The 26,860-nt window shown below is 42.3% G+C and overlaps 1 protein-coding gene across 2 annotated transcripts in view; it reads left to right on the forward strand.

Moving 5' to 3' along the window:
- Positions 1-448: 448 nt before the first annotated feature.
- The window catches only part of cadm4 (cell adhesion molecule 4), a 145,776-nt gene continuing 119,364 nt past the window's right edge, over positions 449-26,860 (forward strand). The window contains exon 1 of one of the 2 annotated variants that reach the window (XM_044208736.1): positions 449-820. In XM_044208736.1, the coding sequence (XP_044064671.1) occupies positions 748-820 (73 nt within the window). In that variant the 5' untranslated portion in view covers positions 449-747. The remainder of the gene's footprint in view (positions 821-26,860) is intronic. The other variant, XM_044208739.1, reaches the window with a different exon arrangement.

Genomic DNA, 26,860 nt, shown 5'->3' on the forward strand with positions numbered 1-26,860 from the left:
TACTGGCATGCAGATGATTCAGCACACATAATACATGTAATACAATAGTCTGCATAATATTTTCCAAGTGACTTCAGAATAAAATAAAAGACTGCAACATTATTGTCTCCTCAAACAATAAACATCTGTTTCATTTTTCGTCATCTTAATCATTGTGCCACACATCCTTGTCGGTCCGTGGAACTGAATTTGAAACAAATTGGTTATTTGCGTCGGAAAATTAATGTTGGTTATCAATCACATTTAGAGCGAATTGATTTCAATTAATTGGACGGTGCAGCCCTTCTTCCCTCAGCTGCTCTCCTCCTGTATAGCCTATTTCTTTTTAAAGCCCAACCCCTCTTTCTCATCCGCACACCCCTCCACCTGCTCCTGCTCTATGCAATTGGTCAGAAACACACACAGGCCCGCCCTATTGGCAAGCTTTTAAATATATTTACAATGTAAAGTAACCAAGAAAAACCGGCTAAGCCATCATATTCAGGTATTCAGAGGGAGAGAAAGTGGGTGTGTATGAGAGGGAGCATTACTATGTGAAGATCTGCTGTTACGCACTGAGCGCTTGATAAAATACACACTCGTTCACGCACAAGTCGCACGCGCGCACATTCACACACACACACACACACACAGACACAGACGCTGAAGGCACTGTCGGAGAGTGTACCTGCGGGTTCATGTCACTCTGATTTCTCCAAGGAAGAGGAATACTGAAGAAAAGATCAGGGGGGAATATCAGCGACAGCGATGGCTTTCGCGACCGTGTGGAACTACTGCGTCCCTCTAACCATCATCACAGTCGCCTGCTTAGTGCGCACTGGTAAGGCTCGACCGAGAGAGTGAATGAGTGTGATGTGAATGAGAAGAGTGTTAAGCCGTCGCGATGTGGTGAGGCTTTTCCCTGCAAGTTTGTCTAAGTCCTCTAAGAAGAAGCTGAATAACGCTTAAAATGCGCCGGGTCTATTCTGACTTGTCAGGCAAAGAAAAGGAAAGGAGGAGCTCACCGTGGGACAAAAACACGTGTACATATTCCAGTTAACAATCATGCTGCGGACCACTGTTACTATTCACCGCTGGGTAATTAGAATCAAAGCCGTTTGCGCAAGTGTGGGCTACATCCGTATTGCTATTTGGGTATGAGTCATTGTGTTGTCCACTTCTCGAAACTGGTAAACTGGAAAGACCCGAAAACACCTCAAGATGAAAACAAAAAGTGAAAGGAGCAGGCTCGCTGTCACTTTTTGCCCACGCAGAAATATTTTATGTAATAATGCCGTGCTCTGTTGACCCTCGTGCGTCACAGCATTTAGATTATTTTATCCGGACCGACCGTGATTGGGATTTATTGTATCATACCTGCTGTGTGAGACGGGACGGGAGTTCCGGGAGACATATGCAGCCTGTGCGTACAGGCAAGCATGTATTGAATATTCTGACCGCCACTTGAGAGCTCATAACAAATGCCCGCAGTGGACCAGACGTGTGTCACACACCAGACAGTGGGGTTTGTCACTGCTTTTATATTCTGCAATAGTGTGAAGGGACTGAAAGGACCTTTGAGACCTCACCTTATCAGATACAATAACACCTAACAATCTATTACAAAGCCTTGTAATGGCACCTGTAGTGCCTTTGATGCTATTATTCTCCCCACTGGAACAGCTCAGTCTGGGATAGTCCTGCATAGCTCCCTTAAAGGCACAATATATTTCATGGTCACCACCCTATAACAAGTGCATCTACTGCAAAAATAGGGATTTGGATTAGGCTCAATCATGACTCTGAGTAACTTCAGCCTCATGGTATTCTGTGCCATCTGCTTGGTTGGGGTAAAATACAGACTCAAAACCAACCTTATTAAATTCCACCCAAAGCCTCAGTGATTCTGACTGAGCAGGAATGATAACCAGGATACGCACACAAATCTTCCTTCACTGAATTGTGTCCTGTGGCTGTTGTGCTCTATAGGGCTTTGTTTACGTTTGTCCTGAGGCAGTGAAAGGGTTAAGTTCCAGTTCGGATATTGTCACAGTCAGACCTGTGCTGTGCTGTTGTTGTGATGATGTCTCCTTTATATAGGGAGTGCTACATTGCTCCATAGCCATTCTTGCGGCTGCGCTGATACCATCCTCACCATGGCCTGTGTATTGATTTCTTCCCTTGAGTGTGTGTCTATTTGTATGTCTGCCCCTGTAACAGTGGAGGGTTGATTTATATGCACAAGCATGTAGGCGTTTGTGTGTCAGTCTAACTGGAGTACTGTGTAAGAGGTCTGTGTGTGTGTGTGTGTGTGTGTGTGTGTGTGTCTGGGCACCCATTTATGAATGTGTTTGTGTGTTGCATGTAAATCTGCTTTTGGCCTGTGTGCATGTGCATGTGTGCTGCTTACAGTGCCGGGTTTTGCCCGAGCTGCAGGCAACCTCTGCTGGGGGCTGCTCGTTGATCACTGTCATTAATCTAGCCACTGATGGCCCGGGAGAGACAGGGGGCCGGGGGTAGAGGGGTGTTACAGGCAGGGGGTGGATGGAGCAAGGAGGGGGAGAAGGAAGTGTAAAGATGGTCTGTTTGTGAACACCCTGCACAAATGCACATCTACTGTGCATGCATTAAACTGTATTTCAGCATGTCTTGGTCCTTTTTCCTCCACAGAGGAAAATGGCAAAACTAATCTAGAAGAAGGGGGGAAAAGAAGAGAAAAGGTGGGAGGGAATGGGGTTTGACGTTTACTATTATGCCAGGATAGAAATGGACAGATTGATTGGATGGAAAGACGGATGAGTGGACAGATAGATTGAGAGGGTGCCGTGAAGATGGCGAGGCAGGGAGACTTGGCCCTCCTTTGAAGAACGGAGGAGAGACAGAGGGATGGAGAGAGAGGCAGAAAAGAGCGAGGGAGAGAAAAAGAGTGGGAGAAGAAAGGCAGAAAGACTTCACAGTGTGTCTGACGGGCAGGCCTGAGGGACACACACACACACACACACAGAGTCAGCGCTGTGTTCATGCGCTGAGTGCATGGCTTTGTGGGGGTGGCTGATCCATAGCAGCTGTGGGCCAAACTTACACCCCACGTACAGTAACAAATGCTGTTAACTCCACCTCTGCTGCTTGCCCACCTTTAAACGCTACCATGCACCCTCCATCACTTATAATTCTTCCATCTCCTCCCCATTTCTCTCCTATGCCTCCATTACCACCTGCCTTATCGCTGTGTGCATTAAATCACCTCCATTTGTTTATTTGAATGTGTGCAATGAGAGCCATCCGTTTGAGCTTGTTCCTCATCATGCTGTTTGGACCTTGGCTGGGGCTCAGGCGGTTGAAAAATGGCAGCAGTTGGACGTACTTGTGGGAGGAGATTTGAATACCAATTATAGCTGGTATATGTGTGCAAGCACACACACACACACACACACAGACACACACACAGAGGCCATGCATAAATCAATGTCTTTGTGAGTCACAGAAGGGAGGCCTGGCGTGTAAACACAAACATCAAGGGAAATGCTGTACACACAAAAACTAAAAATATGGACGCACATGAGCACGCGCATAGGTGCTGAAACACATGTATACATACACATACACCTTGCCTCTAGATAGCTTATGTAGTACATTCGAGTTTCTTTTGAACATAGGAATGTGACTGCTAATGCAAGAGTTTGTCTGAGCCCAATTGCAGTTTTTGATGCTTGTCAGACGCAGTTTGCATCATGCCAGAGTAAAGATTGCCTTTTTACTTTCTTCCACATTGCGCTGGGCTTGCTTTTTCACCGTCTTTCTTTGTTCTCTAATGTGATGAAAAAGTCTTCACCGTAAGCCAAGGTTTATCCTTTGATCCAAACCTTGGAGGATAATTCACCCCCAAAATAAAATAAACTTGTCGACAATTTAATTAAAAAGAGCGAGACCTCGCTTCCTTGCTCTCTGCCCTGCCATCTGCTGGTTCACGGTGTAAATTTGAGCCCAGCACACAATCAGATTTCAGTGTTGCATTCTATTTTTTTCTGTGATTCCATGTCTTTTGTAGGTCTAAATAATTGGACAACCTGAACTTGGCAGACAGTGCTGGCATGCCCGACAGCACAAGAGAAGCTGAAATGAGCCTTTTTTTTTTTTTTTTTTTTTTAAATACGCTGTCTACTGCTGTCGTGCACGGCCCTGTTTGATCAACTGATGCAGTCTTAAAGGATCCTGACAGGGTGGCCCACTATCTCAGCTGAGCAACTGCCTCGGCATAAGCTCCATAAACAAATTGGACTGTGTCGCTTTTTGGGCAAGTCATGACTGAAAGAGTTACAGAGCTTAGTGTGGGCTGGTTTTATTCTCCCCTGGGCTTTTATGGGTCCATTACTCAGAAGCAGAAGAAGTTCCTAGGCTCACCGTTTAGTGCAGGTGATGTATTTTACAGTAATTATCTCCTAATCTGCCCCCCAGTCTTCAATGCGATCCATAACTCCTTGTTTTGAGCTGCTGTTGTTTCACACAATGATTGCGTCTCAATAACCCCCTCCAGCATTATAGAGCAGGTCCAGAGAGGATTTTAGTTTTTTACATCAACTTGAATAGAAATAAAGGCAAATAAGACATGACAAGTCATTTTGTTTCCACTGCAAGGACACATCAAATGACTTGGCCATCTCATATCCCTTTTCACATCCTGTTTACAGCACCATGTTTCAATCTGTGTTTTGTCCTCATGGATAGGTTCATGTAAAAACAGAATACATGAGGCACAATGATTGAAAGGGGCACACAAAGACACCAATTGCTAATTGAAGCCTTATATCTCATTTGACCATTTGTTTAATTGTCCATTAGTGAAACTTTCTGTCAATCTAATCAGGCCAGCGCTAATGTAGAAACACTCTTTATGGCTGCCACCTCATCTCCTTCCCATTACTATTCCCCAGACAGTGCCGTGCGTGATTATCATAATGGTGATCTATGTCGTCCTTACGTGTCGCTCTCTGAGAACAACTGGCGTTTCACCAACTTTGCCGCTCAAGTTTTTTAATGCTGAGTAGGATGCCAAGGACGTCTCCTCCATTTGCTGGCATCTGAAGCCTGCCAATCAATCCAGTGTTCTTAACTCCATCCGATCTGATTGGCTCAGTACAAAAGCGAAACGCCCTCCTTGGGTACAGCTTTCCATACTATGACCTGATGTCCCCTGAGCCAGCAGCTTTTCTCCAGTCGCTGACCCCTCTCGCTGTATATTTGTCTTTGCCATGGGAGTGTGAAATCAGTAAACAGCGATTCCCTCCGCACTGCTTCTTGGCACTACACACAAAGGCAGTTGCTATGTATTCTTTCTACTGGGGTACAAGGTGTACTTGGTGTTTTAAGCCAGTCAAAGTTGAATTGCAGTCAGGGAACAGAGATGGAGGGAGAGAGAGAGGATCCTGAGTCTGAAAAAACATTAAAACACTAACGCCATGGGGTGAGCATTCCTCGCTATTGGTGACACAGTTACCATGACTAAGAGTAAATGTTTATACCTCCTGCTTGGCCCTGGGCTTGTTTAACACCCTCCCTCGCTGCTGTGACACCTGTCTCCGCAGCTCCCGCAGGGCGCCGCGCTAACTTGGCTAGACAGCGGCCTCCAGTAACACCAGTAACCAAGCTGATTATCACCACTCAGGCACTGCGACGGAGCCCTTACTAGCCGTGATTGGACGAAAGAGGCTGATTGAACTGAAAAGGGCAAGTGCCTAAAATTGAGGGTCTGGAAACTGTGTACTCAGCCAGTGTGGAGGCTAATACACATTCCATCTGGAAGACTTAATGTAGAGACATGAAGAGGGGAGGGTGGCTGGTAATGAGGTGCTCGTCTAGGGGTAAGGAGGATCAGTAAAGGACTTAAACCCAGGTGAAACTGTCAAGGCTGGGCACGGATGTTGCCAACAAGACCCCATTTCCCTGTACCCTTGGGAGGTCTGTGTGTCCAGTGGAGGCTAGCTGATGAAGAGTGACCAGGCTTAGCCGGGGCACCAGGGGACTGATGGGGTCAGAGAGGGAGAGTGAAAGAGAGAGGGAGCGATGGCTGGCTGCACAGTGTATAAAACAGTGAAGGAAGAAGTGGGGGGAGGAAAGTGCCAGGGGCAGGCGTCACAGACCAGTGAAGCAAGGAGAAGCGGAGCAGAGGAGAAAGTCAGGCAGAGAGGAGTCCAACAAACAAGTGAATGATTGCAGGATTTCAGCTCTAAAATGGAAGGTGTGTAATAAAAAATAAAAAAAAAAGACAAGGGAGAGAGAGCAACCCCTGCTGCGCTGAATGACAGATTTAGAAGACTAACAAAAGTCAGGAAGGAGGGAAGGGTGAGATTAAGAAGGTGGGACCAAAGCAGAAAAGTGCAGGGTGCTGGTGTGAGAAGAGGATGGGGGTGAGGAGGAGGAGGAGGAGGAGGAGGAGGAGGAGGGAAGACAGAGAGATGGATGGTGATACACAGAGATAAAGACGGAGAGAGGGCAAGCACTGTGTAGGTGACCACACCAGAGAGACAAGGTGTCATGATCGATGAGGTCACAGTATGCAGACACACACACACACAAACACACAAACACAAGCAAACAGTATTGAAATAGTTTCCCAGCAGCTCATAGCCAGTCCTCCCACTTTCAGAGAAACTACATGGTTCTTTGGCTCTGAGAATTAAACACCCACACACGCACAGGGCTATTCATCTGTCTGCCATTTAGAATCCTTCTTCGTATCATCGCCATTAATAGGTTTGCTTTGATGAGATTGTCAGATGCTGAAAATTGCCAGTCAAAGCACTGCACTATCTACTGGGAAATCAGATGGAGATTTTCAGAAGGCGAACACAACAATGCTGAAGAGGTCTCAGATGAACATGTCTCTCTCACGAGTGGCAAATTCATTTGAGCTATGACCATGTCTGGCATAGATAAAGTGGTAGTGTCAGTTGGTTTCGGAAATCTCAGAAGGATCAGGCCTTATTAGATCATATTAATGGATGTTTAAAGCATTTTGAAAGAACATTTGAAGTTGGGATAAAAAATAGGATGTTGGGAAAGGAAAATAATATCACAGATTATCTTTGCAAATGTTACAGAAAACCACATATTTACTGTATGCACTTTAAAAACCAAATGCTATCACTCAATGAAAGACAAGTGATAACAGCAGCTGCCGATAGATCAAACTCAGATTGCCTGGCTCCATTCTGGACAGATGCCAAGTGATTGTTGACACAGCTACTGAAAAATAAAATGTATTGCAGCTTTTACGATACTTCTGCGAAACTCTCTCTGTCTATTCTTCTCTTTATCTCTTGTTCGGGCCTAAGACAAGAGCTTCAACGTCAGGAGTAGTAAGCTTTGATCCACTTCATTAGCAAACCGTAAACAGCCATTAATTATAGGCGATTAATTAGCAGCACATGAAAACAATCCTCGAAAAGTTGGCCGCTCACAAAGACCCCCAAGCGCTTGTGGGAAGGAAAGAGTGAGAGAGAGATGGACAAAGAAAGAAGAAAGAAAATAAAAAAATTGAGGGGAATAAGCCTGCGGTCATGCTTAATGTGCTGGGGTGAGATTTACCGCAATGATTTGCTGGGCTCGTTTGAGATTCATAAGGTCATCAATTCATGCTCTGCTCTCAGCAGGGCAAAACAAAACTGAGGCTATGCAGCCGTCTGCACTGAACTAAAGAGAAGAAAAGAAGCCGAGCCAAATTGGATTGGTGCTGTGATTGTTTCTGCAGAGATTGTTACAGTTGGCAAGGCCACTTAAAAAGTGGCCAAGCACCAACGACCTTGAGGAAAGCTCTGGCTGATTCTCCCCCAGGATTCACTTTCTCCTGAGCAGCTGAAGGGGCATTTAAGTGCACGACTGCTGATTCACCTTATGGCCATTAACAGGTACACCCCCTCTCCCCTCACCTCCCATAAAGCATACCAGCAGATTGAAGCGGTGCTTTGACTCATGTCCACAGACGTGTTCCTATCTCTGTGTCCATCTGTTGGGTGAATAATGTTATCATGGACTGCAGAAGGACCGTGTCTCCACTCTCTGGCCATTGCAGTAGAGGAGTGGAACAGCCATACAGTCTGTGATACTGAATGAGTTTGACACAGGCCTTGGGCATTGGGCGCAGTTGCGGAGAAATGGTAGTTCATAGCAACTGCCACCCGCTGGGCCATACTGGTTAACTGAGCTGTAAAGCAGCTTGCAGAGGCCAGTGGGGTTCTGTGGTCGGTACCAAAGTCATTTTTAGCTTTTGTGGACTCTGTAGCCATGGACAGCAAGTGGTTTTCATGTCTGCAATATAGATCCTGCAGTCTGGAGAGCCACACAGTACACACAGCATGACACTGTAGCCTCTTGACTGCATATAGAGTAACACACTTTATTGCAAGAGAAACTAATAAAAGAAAGCTGTGGGGAAATGTGCTTTCATTCTTGATTATTTTTTTTCTCTTCCCAAGGGCCAAGATGGCTGCCATCTGTCCTCCCCTTTATCAGAGTAACTCCTTCTGCTGTTTTCACCAAGCTTCAAGTTCAAGGTTCAAGGTTAATTTATTTATCATTATACAACACAAGGTTGCAACAAAATGCGACCTGTAGTCCCTTCATGCTAAACAAAAAAACAAAACAAAACAGAAAACTATTATTTATGGTGAAATGCAGAGGATGAATTGAGGCTCACAGCCTGAGGAAAGAAGCTGCTCTGTAGTCTGGTGGTATGGCAATGGATACTTCTGTATCGCTTGCCAGAAGGCAGCAGGGTGAACAGACTGTGGCTGGTGAGGGCATTGTCTTAGTATCCTTTTGGCTCTGCACAGACGCCTCACCTCACTGATATCATTGATCCAGTTTGCTGTATATCTGATCCAAAATGACCAATGATACATGATTTTACTATTTAAAAATGTGCTTATCCCCTCATTAAAATGTACAATATAAAATAAATATGCATTACATGTTGAATGAATAAAATATAACTTTATTCAGTGTTAGAAACACAATATGACAACAATTGACAATGATTACTAGTGCTAGGCATCACTGTGAGTCTTGCATAACAGTGTAAACTTGCATGAATCTGTGGTTATGTCAAGTCACTATGTAGCAAAAACTCTTTGATGTATACTTTGTAAGGCAGGAAATTGAGGTTGCCAACAAAGATGAAGGCTCAACAATCTAAGGGAAGTAGGTATGAGTCTGCAAAAATGAGCAGAAGACAAAGTTAATTTCTCAACGTCAGGATCGGATCAACTGAGATAACGGAGGAGATGTTTCCCATATCTAGTTAATGTGTCACTTGGTTTGATAACGTTGCCAAACGCAGAACAAAGCATAATTTTACATTTTGGACAACTTTCTTGGATAAATTTTATTCTGGACACTGTGCAAGTTTCTTCAACTTAGATAAAGGATTTTTAAAGCTTCTGTAAATGAGATTCTGAACATTGAACACTGACAACTTTTTGCTATATAAAGATATAGTGGAGTAATGGTGTCCTGAGCAGAGGTTGACATCACACCCCCTCTGTCTGTCTGTGTTGTTATCGCAGCTTCTCTGTGCTTTGTTTATACAGCCGCACCGGCTACGCGTGCATGTTAGTGCAAGTGAGTTTTTCGTGTGAAACTGTTCATCTGTTAGGAGAGCAGTTTTTTCCTCATCTGACGCGGGGAATTAAGGATTTATTTCGACCAAACCAAAGTTGGTGATTGTTAGTCTTTCCACTGTTCCAACAAAGATGGTTTTGGTGAGTTTTATTTAGTTTCTTTAGAGTTTGAATGAAGTGTGTTTAATGATGGTCTGCAAGGTAAAATCATTTTTTTTCAATGGAGTCTGGTGGCGGGCGAGAGCGATAAAACGTCTGTCATTACTGTTTAACAAAAAAGTCTGTGAACCTTTCCATAATGTTGTCAGACACTTATAACAATCTGAGCCTGCCAGTGGCAAAAACAAGCACTTTTAGTGGACTTACTTTGAAGGTCGCATTTGTCTACAGCAGCCATTGTTGCGGCTGTCGGCTGAGGCGTAAAGCCAGAATATTTTGGTAAATTAAGGGTTTATTTCGACAAAACCAGAGTTGGTGATTGTTGGAATAGTGGAAAGACTAACAAAGACAGTTTTGGTGAGTTTTATTTTGTTCCTGTCCAGTATGAATGAAGTGTGTTTTATGATGATATGCGAGGTGAAATTACTGTTTTTTTCAATGGAGTCTGGTGCACCTTAGTTTTGGTCTGAGATGCTGGTGCTCTTGTGACATTTAGCGGCAGTGAATGTTGCTTACAGCTCCTTTTTTTAAAAATTCAATTTGGATAGAAAGACCAATTTCAACATGGAAAAAAATGTAAATCCATTAGAAAACAGCTCACTTCTTCCTCACTGATTATACTTAATTAAGGTGACTTTCTCATCATTATTTTATCATAAATTTGAATAAAAGTCATACTTATGAATGCAATACATTGTAAAAAATGATTTTTAATTATTGACACTGATAAATTTACCACAAATTTCAATCAGTAAGTTATGGTACAGATGACTTCAGTTAATTCTGTCAACCATGCTACTTTGGTGCTTAGACATCAGCAAAATACGTCCTGCTTCAAAATAACAAACAAACTATGGCTTTTCGGTTCAAAATCAAAAACCTTGAAACATTATCATATATTTATTTATATTACTCATATATTTTTTATCAGTTTCTATAGCAATTCACTCAAAACCATGACGACATTGGTAAGGGGGTCAAATTTAGTTTTGTGACAGCACTACTTGTATATGCAATTTCTAACTGATGCTTATTTACCATGGAGATGCATTTGAGTTGTGCTGTGGGGAAAGCGATTTATGAGCTTATGGGGAAAATTAAAAACAAACATAAACCACAGGTAATTAAAAAGCAGGTTGGTCCTAAATGATGACTGATGTATAAATCGCTGGCCGTGTTACGGAAGTGTGCACAAATCTGCAGCAAAGCAGACAGGCAGGTTGGCTTACACACACACACACACACACACACACACACACACACACACACACACACGTAGATACGTACATACATACATACATACATACATTTGCATATGCACAAATACAAATATTACACTGCACTCGGGAGACTGTGGAGACCTTTCCAAACGTATTTACTGCAGCGTGTTGTCTCCTGGTGTGCTCTGCTTTTTAAATGCCATGTTCTGTCTCTGGCCTCCTTTTTTATGAGCTTCCCCAGGATCGTGTATACAAATAGAGGGACACACCTTGTGATTGTGTTTCAAGTACAAACATTTTCACAGTGTTTTCAGATTTTTTTTCATCCATGTAGCACCCTTTTCCTGCCTTTTGTTCTCAATCAAAACCTGTTTTCACTCTTGATCACTGTACTGGTTCTCCTCTCCCTGCCTTTTTTATGCCTTGTCCCCCATCTGTCTTTCTCTCCCTCAACCCCTCCCTCCTCTCTGATTCCTCAATCCCAGTTCTCCCGCAGTGTGAAGCCAGTTCAAGGGCCTCAGCAATGACTTAGTGTCTATTTGTTTGTGCTCACCATGACCACTCAAAAGCTTTTTTATCCCTGTACCCCTCCCCTTGTGCCTGTCTTTGTACGTCTAACCTTGTTGGTACTTAAATGCCAATGTTCATGCCCATGCACACCCTCTACTTATGTGCTCCAGGTGCATGTGTCCGCATGAATCTGCTCCAACTGTTACTGAGAGTTTGCAATGAGAGGGAGACTCAGTGATAGTTGGAAAGACAGATTCTGGCGAAGGGGAGGGGGACTTTTCGTTGCCAGGATCGCTTGCTGATGGGTCTTTTGGACAGCAGTCTCTCCTGCCTCCCTGCTGCTTGCACCCCTCTTCCTATCTACCTCTTATATTGTAGCCGCAGGCTATAGGGGTGCCAGGGCCAGGTGTGGAGATGTAGACAGTGAGAGAGAGAAAAGTAGAGAGGGAGGATTGACAGGGCCCAGGTGGCCAGCTTGAACGCTTAGGCTTCTGCTTTCCCCTTCTCATTTGCATAGACAAAATGTTTTTTTCCCTCTGTCTGACTCTTTATTTTCCTCACTCTCTCCTTCCATTTACACACACCGCATTGATTCATTTCCAATATTATTTTTGTTTTCTCCCTGCCTCTTCTTCTGCTGCTGTTCTTGTTTCTCAGAATACGTTCCTCTTCCACTTCCTTCCTTTTCTTTTAACTTTCTGTTTTAACTTCCTTTTTCTTTTTATAGTCAATTGCCTTTTTTTCCCTTTGTAACATACCTCCAGATTTACCTTCTCTCCCCATCTCTCTTGCTCTGGGCTTGCTGAACTGTGCATTTTACTTAAATGCTGCACTGCAATATTCTGGAGGTGGAGGCTTATTTTCATCATACGTGCACTTCAGAGACGGTGAAGTCCCCCCAACCATCTCCATTCATCTCCCACCCACCTTCTCTTGCTCCCATGACTGTTTTTAATTAACCCTATATCTTCTACCCCCCTTCCAGCACCCCACCTCACTCCTTTTATTTCTCCTGAAGCCTGTGCATAACTTTGTGTTCCTATTATTTGCTGCAAAGCAGAGTTTAGCTTCCCCCATCTACTTCTTCTTATGATCAGGCCATCACTCACTCACTACTACTTTGTCCATCTCTCTTCCTTAACCTCTGTGGCACTTTATCTCACTTATCCATTATATATCATGATTCACCTCTTCTGCTTGGCCTGATCTTGGCATTTTGGTCATTTTACAGTTGTGTGTACTGTTTTAAAGAGGCTGAGTAGTATTCTGCTCACACATGCAGGCCCATACACATGCATCATTGTCCTGGCGTTTTTGTCATGCCAAACACACTCCTAACTGGCTCAGCCTGACCCTGGACCTAAATTGTGAATAAGTCAGCATGTGCTTATGCACAAATATATTTTTAAATAGTTTGGGTACTTTTTTCAAATTCAGTACACACACCTAAACACACCTTCCTTTTAGAGATATGCCAGGTTCTCATTTGTAAAAAAAAAAGGGTTATATAGAAGCCCACATACTCTGTACTTCCACATACAGTTGACACAGTCTGTCAGATAGCCAGGTGTGCGTACACTCACACACACACAGACACAGACACACACACACACACAAGAAAACAGCCATCAGGTTCCCTCAGAATTGCTGAATTGAGTTATGTAGCCTGTCAGTCAACTCCCAGCTTCCACACATACACACACCCCTGACAGATTTCTTCCACACACACATCCGCCCGTCTGACGGTGCATATTTCGCATAGGGAAGGGACTCAATTACGGTGAAGGTGAAAGAAGCAATAAACACGGCACAGATACAGTGACGCTCGCTCAGCAGCACTGCAGTCAATCACAGAGTAAGGTAGGTAGCCGCAGCCGCTTTGCTCATCCAGTTGTGAAGTGCTGGGAATGGCCAGGGGTGGTGGAGGGAGGGAGGGAGGGGAGTGTAAGGGAACAAAATGCTGCCATCCGACCCTTCCAAAAATTATGTGGCTGTAACCAACTTACATGGACCTGCCACTGAGAGGTGGGATGGATGGAGGGAGGAAGGCAGTGGGAGATAACAGCCCACCTTCATTTCAGTCCTCAACATTCACACACATATAGTTACATCCTGTGTATATGTACACAAACACACACACACACACACACTTGACTGTCACTGGCACAGTAGCATAGCTACATGATTTGGTCACCCACCCACACTAGAGGACCAACAGCACAATCTCACAAAATAATGCATTTGCCGAGGATGCATCTGTTGGCCTTTTCCCTTTGTGGTGTGTGGGTTTATGTGTGAGGCTGATATAACAAACAACTCGTCTGATTTAACTGTCATTAGCAGTAGAGAGTTCAGTATGTTCTGGGCACTATGCACATGTGACTGCTTACCACTTCACGATCAACCATTAAACAAGTCAAGTCTACAAACAACAATTATGAATGACACGTTTTAATCTTAGAGATGAGTTATGCTTTTGACCTTTTTAAGCTTTTTTTGTTGAACTGAATAAATTGATAATTCTGGTTTGTTACAACTTAGATCTTAAGTGGTCTTGTAAATCATTTGTATTGGTTATGATAACACTGTGCTTACCAAGTTAATTGTTGAGATCTGGGAAGACAGCGACCTCACTAAAAAGTCCAACAGCAAAAAACAGGGGCAGTTAGACAATCACACAGGTTGGAAACTAACTCTCAGGTTGGCCAAACTTAACTTGCTTGTGTTTCTTGCTCCTTGCTTTGCTGAGTACAATATTATTATTATTATTATTATTATAACCAATAAAAATGATGGCCAAAGCTATGACAATAAGACCCAAGTTGTAATAAACTGGAATTATCCTTTAGGTACCAGTCCCCAGTTGCAGATATCACTGAGCTAGGACACAAATGTGTTAGTGATTCTGATATTTGGCAGCCCTGGGCATGTTCACAAACTGACAGTTAGTACGTTACACCTGGCAGGCTTACCAAAATAAAAGGAAGAAAAATAAAGAGCTAGACAGCTGACAAAATTCTGCTTCATCTCAACTGTAACAGGTAGCCTGTCTGTGTGGCACAGGTGGTGTTTTCTTTGTCATAGAATGTACATAACCTCTGTAAATATTTAAACCCTGCAGTTATGGTGATATGCCTGAAGTGTATTCAAGTAAAGCATTTAAAATGTGTCTGTATGATCCAGAGAACACACAGTCTGTCAATGGATCTAACAGACTTTCACATACTCATAGTTGGTGATGTTCTGCCATACACCCGCCCACACACATATGCGTACACACACAGTTCTGAAAGGTTTCCTTCATGCTCTACATTCCCACTCACACGTACAAATTCACGGCAACAGATGGAGTTCATATATACTCTACATAAATGCAACGAGCACAAATGCAGGTAGATAAATGAGCACTTACTTGAACTCACACACACGTCATACTGTGACAGTTTAGTAGTTGCATTAATAGCCTCGTACGAAGCTGGTCTTGATGACTACTGCAGAGGTGGAGAGAGGGAGCAACTGCCTACTGAGAATCTAATAGTTCCAGCAGTTCTCTCACTCACCTCAGCTACCTTTCGATCCTATCTGTCTTCCTCCATCTTTTATTCATTTCTGTTCCCCTCAGCACATCCGTATTTCTCTCTGCCTCCTCCTCTGTCTTCCTCTCTCTCCACCTTGTCCGCCTCTGAATTTACCACCAAGGCTTGCCTTTTGGCAGTTCCTCCTCCATTCTCCTGCCCTGCTCTTCTCTCCCTCTGTGTCTTTCTCCTCTTGTTCCTCTTGGCTTACCTTTCTCTCCGTCAGTCTCTTTAGCTCCGTCTCTGTATCAAATTCCATTCTTTTGTACTTGGCCAAAACCTCTGCACCTTCTTTCAGAAGTATGAGTTGGCAGAGAGTTATGGATGGAAAGCTTAGAGGAGAGGCGAGGAAAAAAGGGGTAGGGGTATGATGAGGTAAGGCGTACTGTCAGGGAGAGACCCGCACTGTAAAGACCATTGCAAACACACATCTGCCAGCTTTAGATTAATCTTATTAATTGCTTGTGTGAAACACTGGGGTTGTGACACTCTTGTTATTGCTTTGTGTTATTAATAAAAAGAGTTACGGAATGGAGGGGCTGGAATCAATAAGTGGGCTTAAAGGGAAATTAAACAAGGAGAGAAGGGGACAGGGCACAGGGACAAACTTGGTGCAGCTCGGACATTGATATTAGTTGCTGCTCCCCTTTTAATGAGGGTTATTTTACGGGCCAGAAAACAGGCACACACACCAGCCAGCAAATTGAATTGCAGCTGCAAGTGCAACCCAAAGTCTGACAAAACTTATTTTATACTAAACTGAAAACAATGGGAGTGAAATATGAAGGTGCCGGAAAAAATAAAGAATTTGGCCAAAACCCTCCAGCCTGCTCACCTTTTAAATCCGTCACTCTCGCTTGTGTTTGTTGTTTGTTCCACTTTAGGTCTTTCTTTATCTCTCTTCCTCCCTCTCTTCCCTTTTCCCACAGCGCCTTTCTTTTATGGGAAATGTATTCATTATAAGACAATAAAGGTCTGATTGGAAAGAGTGGACAGGCTTTCAAAACAGCGTGTTTAAAAGTGGGACAAGAGGCAGAGTGGGTATGTGATAGCATTACACACCTGATGTCTTTACTCAAAGGTTGTGCTGATTTTTTTCTGCACCGCTGCTTACCCCTCAACATCGTATCAGAACTCCTGTGATAGAACAATGTTTTTTACGCCGTTAGAGTTGAGGAGAGTTCTAGGAAATCAACTGTGCTTAACTGCTTCACCCAGCCTGCAGCGCAAATATAGAGCTATTCATAGACTGGTATGAATGCAACATGGATTTCAGAACCCTTTGGTAATGCCATATTTACATTTAACAATTGTCTGGATCCAAGTGTGACACTCGTTCAATTATGTGATGTGTCTCCCCTGTGTAAACATAGCACATCAGTGTAATGTAATTCACTGTAATAAAGACATCTCAAGGGTGGATGACAGAGATGGATAGCGCAAAGCACAGAACCTCATCTGCACGGTGTTAGTTCAGCCCGGGTTATCACTCCCAACTTTTTTCCCCTCTTTTTTCCTCTGCTGTTATTTTCTCCTCTACTCATAAAACAATGAGGAAGACTAAGATTTTAGATATATTTGTGAAATAATGTTAATGAGTCATGAGTTGTTATGGCACACAACAACACTTCACAAACCTACACACCCAGAAACGCACAATCTAATATTGCCTTTGAACATAAATGACTTGTGCACAACACCTATTCATTACTGGATTTACTGGATTATATACTGTATATCTGTATGTACTGTATTTATGCACTACAGAACAAGTTGGTCATGGGACATAAACACATTACCCATGAAAGAAAATTAAAAGTGTAATTTTTGTTTTGCTTTTTTTTTCTCTGAAAAGATTCCAAATGTAGTGACATCATCATAGGCCTCCCTCAGCCACTATTAATGATTTGTAAAAGGATATATAACTAGCAGACACTTTTATTACATTCTGGCACAGAAAAGCTTAGTGGCATTTGATTGGAAAACAGTCCAGTAACTGAAACAATACAAACTACACTGCACTGAACTACACAGGCAGCAGGAGAAGAAAATGCCCATCGCATACAAACCACTGCAACAATAAAAGCAAAATAACTAATACTGTAAAAATAAATAGTCAAGTGATGGAACATATTGGTTGGGGAAAATGGCAGTATCCTATAAGACAAAGATGTTTCAGCTTTAGTTTATTAAAAAATAAAACAAATCTTAGTAGTGTCTTTGTTTTCCAACATCCAGTGCAATGAGTAATTTTTACAGTTCAGAAAGATTGCCTTCATAAAGCACCAACAACAGAAACATCTGATATTTGTGTAAATTCCTGCCATGAAGAATAGTCTAACCTCAGGCTTAATAAGAGAATTTGTCAAGCACACCTGAGAGCAATTCAACGAGCTTAGTTCCCGAAGTGTGAGCTCACGCTGTCCATTTTGCACACAGTCTATTGAGCTGAAGCAGTGCAAAGTGCTGTCAGCACTGATGAATCTATAGCCTGCAGGTGTTTACAGGTGTAGACAAGTGTGGTGTCAATGCTCCGGGGGCCAGATGATTCAAAACTAAAAGTCTGTGAATACACACAAAAGCATGAATATGTATGTGCAAACTCTCTTCCAGATTTATTAACCCCTATATACGCATTGTTCTGTCAAATTCATCTCAAGTCAGTATGAAATTCTGTGCAAGGGCACACGCGTAATGCCTGTTCGCACAATTATCCAATAATGGATGTCAACAAATCTGTGTTTGACCTTATTTGGACATAAACCAGACTTGTTTTGTCCTTAATCTGGTATTGGCAACATCCTCTGACAGCTCCACAGCATTACACACTGATATGTTGTGAGCCTTTACAGCCTATTCCATGCATGTTATTCCCACATTACAGAACAATCTGGGTGAAAATACTGTATGTTAACACATCTACTTGCACAAGAATAAAATCATCATGTAGAAAGTAGGATGCTAATGCACTCATCTATTAATGTTATGTGGAGCTGTGTTGAGAATCTGTTGAGACTGACAGCATGATGTGCTGGAAAGATTAAGGCTCCAAATAAAATGTCGCCCAAAGCCCAAATTCCCTCTTTGATGTTATCTTTCTCTTTACCACATTGCTATTTCACACTCAGTTGTACGCACGAAAAGTGCTACAAATAGTTGCTTAACCAAAGAAAAAAAAGACAGCTAGTCAAGAGAGAAGTTCAAACTCAGCGTACTTTCTCACCTCCGCACAGCTGACCAGTGGGTGTGAATGTCAGATCCTCGGTTTCCGAAAGTTACAGAAATGGTGGGACACAGCCCCCCCGATCTGACGTCGGAAAGGTGTGGGGGAGGAGGTTTCCGAAGCTATCAGCAGTTAAATCCAACCTAATATATGAGTGTATAAACACAGGACATGTATTGACATACAGACACACTCGTACACAATCACATACACACAAACACACAATTATTACTTCCTTTTCTTGGTAAAGTAGTGAATAATCAATATGGATCTCAGTCTGCAAAGATTTACCTTGGCTGTGTAGAAATGACCCATTTAATTGAAGTTGAAACGCATCAGTTATCACCCAAAACTGTTAAAATACCAGCATTATTCACCACCTGAAACACACAGCACAAAGAGAGGAAGTTTCTCACTATAAATCAGATTTCAGATATTTTTGCCTGTGCATCTTTGCGTTTGCTTTTTCATTCGTGTGTATTAATGTGTTTCAAGAGGTGTGTGTGGGTATTATCTGCATGTGCATGCTTAGACTTGTGTTTGTTGCCGTTTCTGTTTTGAAAGAGTACAAAGAGCCCTTGGTGGGAGTGAAAACTCAGCCTCTAGTGCTATAGGCCTCAGATGGAAGATTAGCAGGGAGAGCTGTGAAATAAAGAGTGTTAATTAAAAGCAGAGAGTGGAAGTGTGGGAAAATCAGGTAAGAGCGATAACATGGAATCAGGGAGCTGAACAAAAAAATTATTTAGCTGCCCCCCCACACACACACGCAGAAAAACCCATTTTAACCTAAGAAGATAGGGGTTGAGGAATAAAATGAGCAAGTTAGTGATGTGGAAAGTGTGCAAGAAAGGGAGCATCGCTGAGTAGGAGGCAATGGGAATAAGGGATTAATTGAATCTGATTTTAATCCTGTTGTTTGTGTCTGCTTGTTGTGTATGTTTTATACTTAAATTTAAACGGCGAGCTGGTGTATGTGTTCTTGTGCTTGTTCCAGGAGGTCAAATAAGGCAAAGAAAAGTTTAAAAAGTGAAAGCCATCAGGGCTATGATGGCAGATTAAGAAGAGGAAGGAAACTATCAGCCTCACTTCCTTTCTTCATGTTTGAAGCAGAGCAAATGGAAGGAGATAACATTTGAGTCAGGCACCCGAAATGATTACAGTTTCTAACCATAACATAATTACAGAGAGGAATAATGTTTATGTGTCTGAAAGGGAGAAAGAGAGATGGGGCAAGGGTGAGGAGAAAGGAAAGGAAGAGTGAAGGAGACAGAACGTCAGCTCATAAAAACAGTTTTAACCAAAAAAGTTGGGAGATGCGGGGGGGCGATGCTGGAGAAAGTTGCTGAGGTGGAAAGGGCAGTAAGAGAGAAAGCATGAAAAGAGAGAGGCAGCGAGCAAAAGGGATTAATCGAAACGGATTTTAATCCCGCCGGTGATATTAGGGTGAGCTATATTTGGGGGGTGCCAAGGGGCGGGAACTTAGAGAGAGGGGAGAGAAAGAGAGAGAGAGTGGAGGGAGGGGGGATTACATCTGTAAATCATTTTAATGATGCCTCTCCTCTGCATTAGGGGGCAGCCAGGAGGCCAAATAAACAGTGTGTAATTAGAGCAGGGGAATGGGAAAGAGAGAAGGCGAGAGAGCCGGGGCAAGGGAAAGTCATTTGGTAAAGTAAAGGATTGGAACAGGAGACCTTTAGACAATAATGGTTATGGCTCTCATTGTATGGTGCCGCTGTTAAGAAATGAGACCTGACAAGGTCTGTGAAACCAAGGAGGAGGATGATGAAGCCGCAGACAGCCATGGCGGTGACGTCGGTTAGCATTGTGATGATGATGATGATTGTGAAGGTAATAATGTAAGATACCATCCTCTTGGGTGGGTGATGATGGTGATGAAGATACTGGTGTAATGCTGATTATGATTATGATGGTTGGAATTATGATTACAGTAATGGAAATGATGATAAATGTGATGACGGTGTCATGGCTGCCAGTGCTGTCAGTTCTGCTAATTATCCATCCATCCAATTTCTATACCCGCTTATCCTGTGCAGGGTCACAGGAGGGCTGGAACCTTTCCCAGAATGCATTAGGTGAGACACGAGATGTATATCACAGGATTATCACATACAGTATATTCATACACGCACATTAACACCTCTTAGACTTCCCAATTCACCTGAACTGCATGTCTCTGGATTGTTGGAGCCCCTGTGCTACCTGCTCTGCTAATTATTGTAAACAAAATTTGAAATATGTTTTTGGCTAGTCCACATAATTGTGTGTCTGAGAAGTCAGTGTGCTCTTTGGGTTCAGTTCAAATTGAGCAGTAGTATAAAATGCAGTGTCCAAGCATTTTCTTTCACCTGCACAAAAGTGAGGAAGGAAACAGTAGCTCAGTAGCAGCAGTAGCTCAGTCCGTAGGGACGCTTCCCAGGGTTCACCACCTGGGCACTGCCGAGGTGCCCTTGAGCAAGGTACCGAAACCCTAACTCCTCTGGGTTCCTGACTGTGTGGGAGCCCCGTCACTCTCAACAACTGCATGTATATGGGTCCTGTGTGTGTGCGCATGTGTGTATTTCGAGACTATGTGTGTGTGTGAAAAATAATAATGGAGTGAAAAAGTTTTTATTTCCCCCAAGGGGATTAATAAAGTAATAAATTAAGTAAAGTAAAAGATTACAGAACTCCTTCCACACCTTATATGCGGTGAGGACATTTTTCTCCTACCAAAATGTATTATTATTGTATAGAGGTGATTTTATATGGGACTACAATTAACATTTATTTTTACTATCAATGAATCTGTGGAATATTTTCTCGTTTAACTGCTGAGACTATAAAATGTCTGGAAAATTGTGATGGGATATTTTTTACAATTTTCCCGAGGCCTTCGAATTGCTTTTGTACAAAACCAAAAATATTGAATTTCCAATCTTAGAAAACAGAGAAAAGCAGCAAATGCTCACATTTGAGACGGTGGTACCTGCAAATGTTTGGCATTTGTGCTCGATATATAATTTAAATGTTCATGTAAAAATATTTGGCGATAAATTTTCTGTCGAGTAATTTTATATTTTATGTTAATCTTGAAAAATATGATGCACTTTAAAGGATGGGTGCATGATTTTTCAAGCCTATGCTATTAAAATACTCATTGAAAGAGTTATTGGTCGCTGTAATCATTCTTCCTGTCCATACTGGATCCCTTCCTAATGTAATTACAATGTAAAAGAAGGGGGACAAAATGCACAGTCCTATTTCTGTGCAAAAAAATTATTCTAAAGTTGAACTGAATCTAAGGCTTCAGCAGTCTGAGATGGACAAATCAAGTTGTCTTCCAAAGTTAAAATTGTTTTAGTACAAAATGTTGTTTCCCCAGACAGTGTTTTCTTGCTGAGCTGAAGTGTAGGGATCGCAACACAAAGAGGGATTTTTTTCATAGTATTTTTTGGTTATTTTATGCCTTTATTAGATAGTTGACAGGGGGGGTGCAACGGTAGCTCCCCTTTGCTGCGTGTCGTCCCCTCTCTCCCTCTCTCTAACAAAAAACTAACAAAAAAAAGATAGCTGACAGGGGAGAGAGATACAGGGAAGGACATGCAACAAAAGTCCTCAGATGAGTTCAAACCGGGGACGTTGCACTTCATGGTCAGTGCCTTAAACCCTTAAGCCAAGAGGTTGCCCCAGAGGGAATTTTACAGTAAAAAAAAAAAGAGTAATTTTGGAAGAAGCACCCTTTATCTGTCTAACTGCTGAAGACTCACTTTGGCTGAATTTCAGAATGCAATTTTTTCTATCATCACTTTCAATGAAATCACATTAGGAAGGGATCTCCTATAGGCTCCTTGGAAGAACATTTGCAGTGACCAACAACTTTCAACGTGGATATGGACATATGAGAATTGTTAAAGAACAGACTTGACCTATTCTTTAATGCCAGCAACCATGGAACAGTCACTCCTATAGGAGTGGATGTTTATGTCTTCTGTCAGCAGATTAATATCTTTATTTGTTAATTACTGTATATGGCAATGAAGAAAACAACATTTCCCATGATGCATATAATAATTGCTGTAATGGTAAAAATTACAATCAAAGTCATGATGTTGAAATGATGAAAGGCAGGTAAAGCTTACGTAAAGCCTCAGTATGGTCTCAATAATGATCAGTTACAGTTATGGCGATGAGTGTGGGCACCTGTGGTGATGATGATGATGACAATGATTTTACTCAAAGTATTCACATGTAATTTCATTTTGTTGAGGTCATAGGTCAGCCCCCATATATGAAGGTTGTTTTCTCTCACATGTTGACAGTGGCTCTGTAAGTGTTTCTATTATTACCACAGTGCTAACAATGATAATGATGAAAATAAACTGTTACATTTGTGGTCATCAATCATCTAACAGGTCCTGAGAGATTGCCCTGTATCATTCCTGTCTGACCTCCTCCTCACACTTCCACCTATCCATAATTCATGTGGTGGGTAGTGGCTGCTGGATGGTGATACTGAGATGCTATCTGCTTTACACGGACGGCTGTTTGTTTTGCTGGAGAGCTGCATATAAATGAACGCAGGCGGGAAAGAAAACCATATAGGCTTATCTAAGGTGCAAAGGATGCTGGCTCGGCAGTGAATGAAGGGAAAGATGAACACAAGGATGAGAAGGAGCCAGGTGGAGAATTGCCGCACTGTGCTGATACATAGGTGTATGTGGTCTGTATGTGAGTGCGTGATTGCAGATGTGTTTAACAGCATGGAGAAGATAGGTGGTTTTGTGTGAAAGAGAAATAGATGAAGAGAGGGGAGCTGATGAAGGTGTTTTAGTGTTTGTGTGTCCCATGACTATAGGCATGTCTGTGTGTGATTACGCTCTGACCTGTCGCCTCTGGCTCTGTGTCTACATAGACCCTCTCATTTGCACCACACACACACACAAACACACACACTCTTCTAAATCCAGTGCGTAAATCCAGCCAAGGGCCACAGGGCAGGCAGGAAAAGCACCTCAGAGACATTGAATCTCTCTCTTACTCCGTCTTTTTCACTCTCTGATCTGTCCCTCCCTTGATTTCCCCCCTCTTTCCTCCTCTCCCTCTCTCCTAAATCCTCATTTCCATATTCATAGACAGAGGGGCTCTTTAAGAGGGCTGCTATCTGAAATGGGCCGGCAGCACCTCTTGTTTGTGGCTCTCCAAATGGAGAAAAGCCATTTCCTCTTCCTGTCAAGCATGGAGGTATACTAGTGTGTGCATGCATGTGTTTGTGCATGCACGTCTGTGGTGAGCGCCTATGTTTGGATGGAGAGTTGCGTTGTCAGGCAGTTTCAGAGTCTTATAGGTTGAGAGCAGGCCAACTGTTGGAAGCTAAATCTCACTTCCACTTTCACAATCACACTTCTCGTAAAACCCCTAAACTGCTGCAGTGCTGGAAGAAGTGGGAAAGTACAGAAATGCGACATCAAAGGCAGAATCAAAAGAGAAAGTAGGAGACTTTGTAAATGTTTGCAGGTTTTTAAAAAATTCATATGAATGCTCATATTAATAATAAACAGTGAGTGAAATTTCTTTCAGTTTAAAACCTCATATTTTATAGAGCTCTGCAAAGCATGATTGATGGCCTCTTGTTCAGTGATGGATTATCTGTGGAAACTGAATAAAATGTTTCTTGAGTTGTTTTCTGTGCTGTTTAGATATGAATGGGAGTGAATGACAATCACATTAAACAAATCACAAAAAGCAAATCATAGAAGCTGCCTTTTGAGAGACTTTTGAACTGCATTTGTGTGTGCAAGTGTGGCTTAAACATAAATATAATACAATATAAAGCTTTTTAATTAAATGCTGGACTGTTCTCTTAATGAAAACCCCATAAATAACACTTGATTACCAGTATGCATAATTGCATTAGTGGATTAAATCCAATTCGTGTAACTCTGCCATCACAACACATTTTATCTGCAGTAGAATGATGCAACTCCATTGCGTTTTCTAATTTTGAATGAATGAACATACGAACACTAGACTAGACAGCAATTGAACACAATTTTAGTGCTTTGAAGGATGAGGAGAAGTAAGAGAAAGGTGAGTAAAACAACAGGGGGGGCAAAACTGAAAATTTAAATTGTGCAAGTTGAGAAGTGGGGAAGAGTCAAGAGTTTTCTTCGCCTACTTTCACCTTCCCCCTGTGTTTTATTTCTTTCTCATCTTTGCCTTATCCATGATGCAACTGAGGGCAATGACTGCTTTACTTAGAGATTCATTGAGTCATCATCACAAAAAAACAAACGGGCGATGAAGGAGGTGACTAAGAGTGGCTTTCTCACTCGTTCTCTCTGTATTTTTCCCTTTCTCTCCCGATCTTTACCTCCTTCTTTGTGTGGACTGAGTCCACCTCTGTAGGATCAAAGGTGTGATGTTGCATTAATGGTACGTCAGACGTTGTCTCGTGTCTATCCATCCCAGAAATACTTACGTGTCTGGCTCAGAGTCAGGCTGCTGCTTCACGGAGTCAAATGTTCGAAGCTTTCGTCTCTTAAATCCTAAATCCCACAGAGCTTTAAGTAGAATATGGGTGGCTGAGGGCTGCCGTAGATTTAGGAGGGTGCTACAGACAAACAGATAAATAGTTGAATAGATGGATATGTTGATAGGCCTAGATGATTATCATGATTCATACCTGTCTCCTAAAAATAATGTTCATAGACAACTAATTTGCATTAGCACATACAGTATGTTTTTTTATGAAATGTTACATTTAATTAAGTTTTTAACCAACATAATGAGAAAATTTTCTATTCATCATGTCTGCAAACCATTTACTATTTCATTTGTTTCCCCTACAGCATCTGCTCCTGGAAACTAAAGTGTGATTAACTGTTTTGTGGTTATGTGTAGGCAACTCAAAGCATTTGGTTAATGTTAGGGGAAGATTGTTGTCTTGGTTAAATACAAGACTAAGAGTATTCTTGTGGCAAGCAGCTCTGTGAGGCTTTTCTTTGAGCTAAATGCTAGGGCCAGCATGCTACCATGCACACAATGACAATGCTAACATGCTGATGTTTAGCAAGTATAATGTTAACCAGCAGCTGAGGCTGATGGCAATGTCAGTCGTTTTAGAGGTATTTGGTCAAAAAACAAAGTATTGGACAAATTCAAATTTTGACCTGATGATGACGCTAGATAAAAAGTGAAGGCATCACCAAAGTTATTACAATTCATCCTGTGGGGAACATGAATGTCTGTACAAAATTTGATGGCAATCCATCCAATAGTTGTTGAGCTATTTCAGTCTGGACAAAAGTGGTAGACATAACAAACGTGGCTAATTAAAGTCAATACTAACATAAAGCACAAGACAGCACATTTTGACTTTGACATATTTAACCAAAACCATAATTGTTTCATAACCAAGTCTTTTAGTATCCTTAACCACATTACAGGCCTCTCCTTTGGACACACAACCACACGCACCCTGACCTCCCCATGACCTTTGTGCTGCATAAGTACATCATGCTTCCTGGATTAGAAAGAGTGCCAATGAACGTAATCGATACAGCAATTACACCTCCTTCAAAACATTTGGTTGAAAATAAGTAGTATATTAACACATTTTTCAGACTGTGAGATTTGTCTTCAGTCTGTCGACAGTTTGTGTATGGGAAAGGTTTTAGGCACCTCAGGACAGAGTAATGAAGGTGTTATCCATCATCAGTCACAGTTCTAACTTCAGTCACTGTTACATGCTGTGTGAGTGACTGATTGGCAAACACAAAGGGCTAATGACATACATGCCAATCTGCAGGCCATTTCACCGTTTCTGAGCAGTGTGTCGGGATTTGATTGCAACTGTTGTTGAAAATGGGTACCTATCAGCAGGTGGACAATGATGTGGCTTTGCTCGGCACTGAATTACAGTGTTCATACGCTTGTGTGTGCATGTGGGTCTTCTGTTCCACAGAACCTAAGTGCTTCTTACCAGTCTTGTAAAACCAGTCTCACCTGTCATTTAGACATGTTTTGATACACTCATAATGAGACTATGCACACATGTGTGAGAACTTGCCTTGATGCCTAAAAACAGAAACATAAGAAATGTGTATAAGTGCAGGCAAACACACATGCACACACTTGTGCACAAACACCACATTGTACATTTATCCTCATTTATCCTCCTGCCTCCCCCTCCTACTCTCCTTCTCCCCTCTAATCCTTTTTTTCTCTTCTTTTTCTTTCTATGTGGGCTGATTTTCTCCCCATCCATCCGTCTCTCTCCTTTCTCCCCATTCTTTTCATTTTTAACTTTTCCCTTGTTTATTTCCTCTGCCTTGTTCCCTTTTCTTCCCAATCCCTCCATGCCCGCCTCTTGTCTTTTCTCCTTCCACCTGCTCTCATTTCTCTTCCTGGCTCATTTTCTCCTTCTCCCCCTGTCTCCTAGTGTATCGCTGCAGACTCTTGTAGTCAATTATCCCCTCTGTTAATGAGCAGATAAATCTAATTGCTCTCTCCTTCAGTGCCTGACGGCGTCTCTCTTCTCTGCCTTTCTAAGCCCGCAGGATGCGCATCATTCTCTCATCA

The sequence above is a fragment of the Siniperca chuatsi genome, linkage group LG9 (genome assembly GCF_020085105.1).
Source record: "Siniperca chuatsi isolate FFG_IHB_CAS linkage group LG9, ASM2008510v1, whole genome shotgun sequence".
Lineage (NCBI taxonomy): Eukaryota > Metazoa > Chordata > Actinopteri > Centrarchiformes > Sinipercidae > Siniperca > Siniperca chuatsi.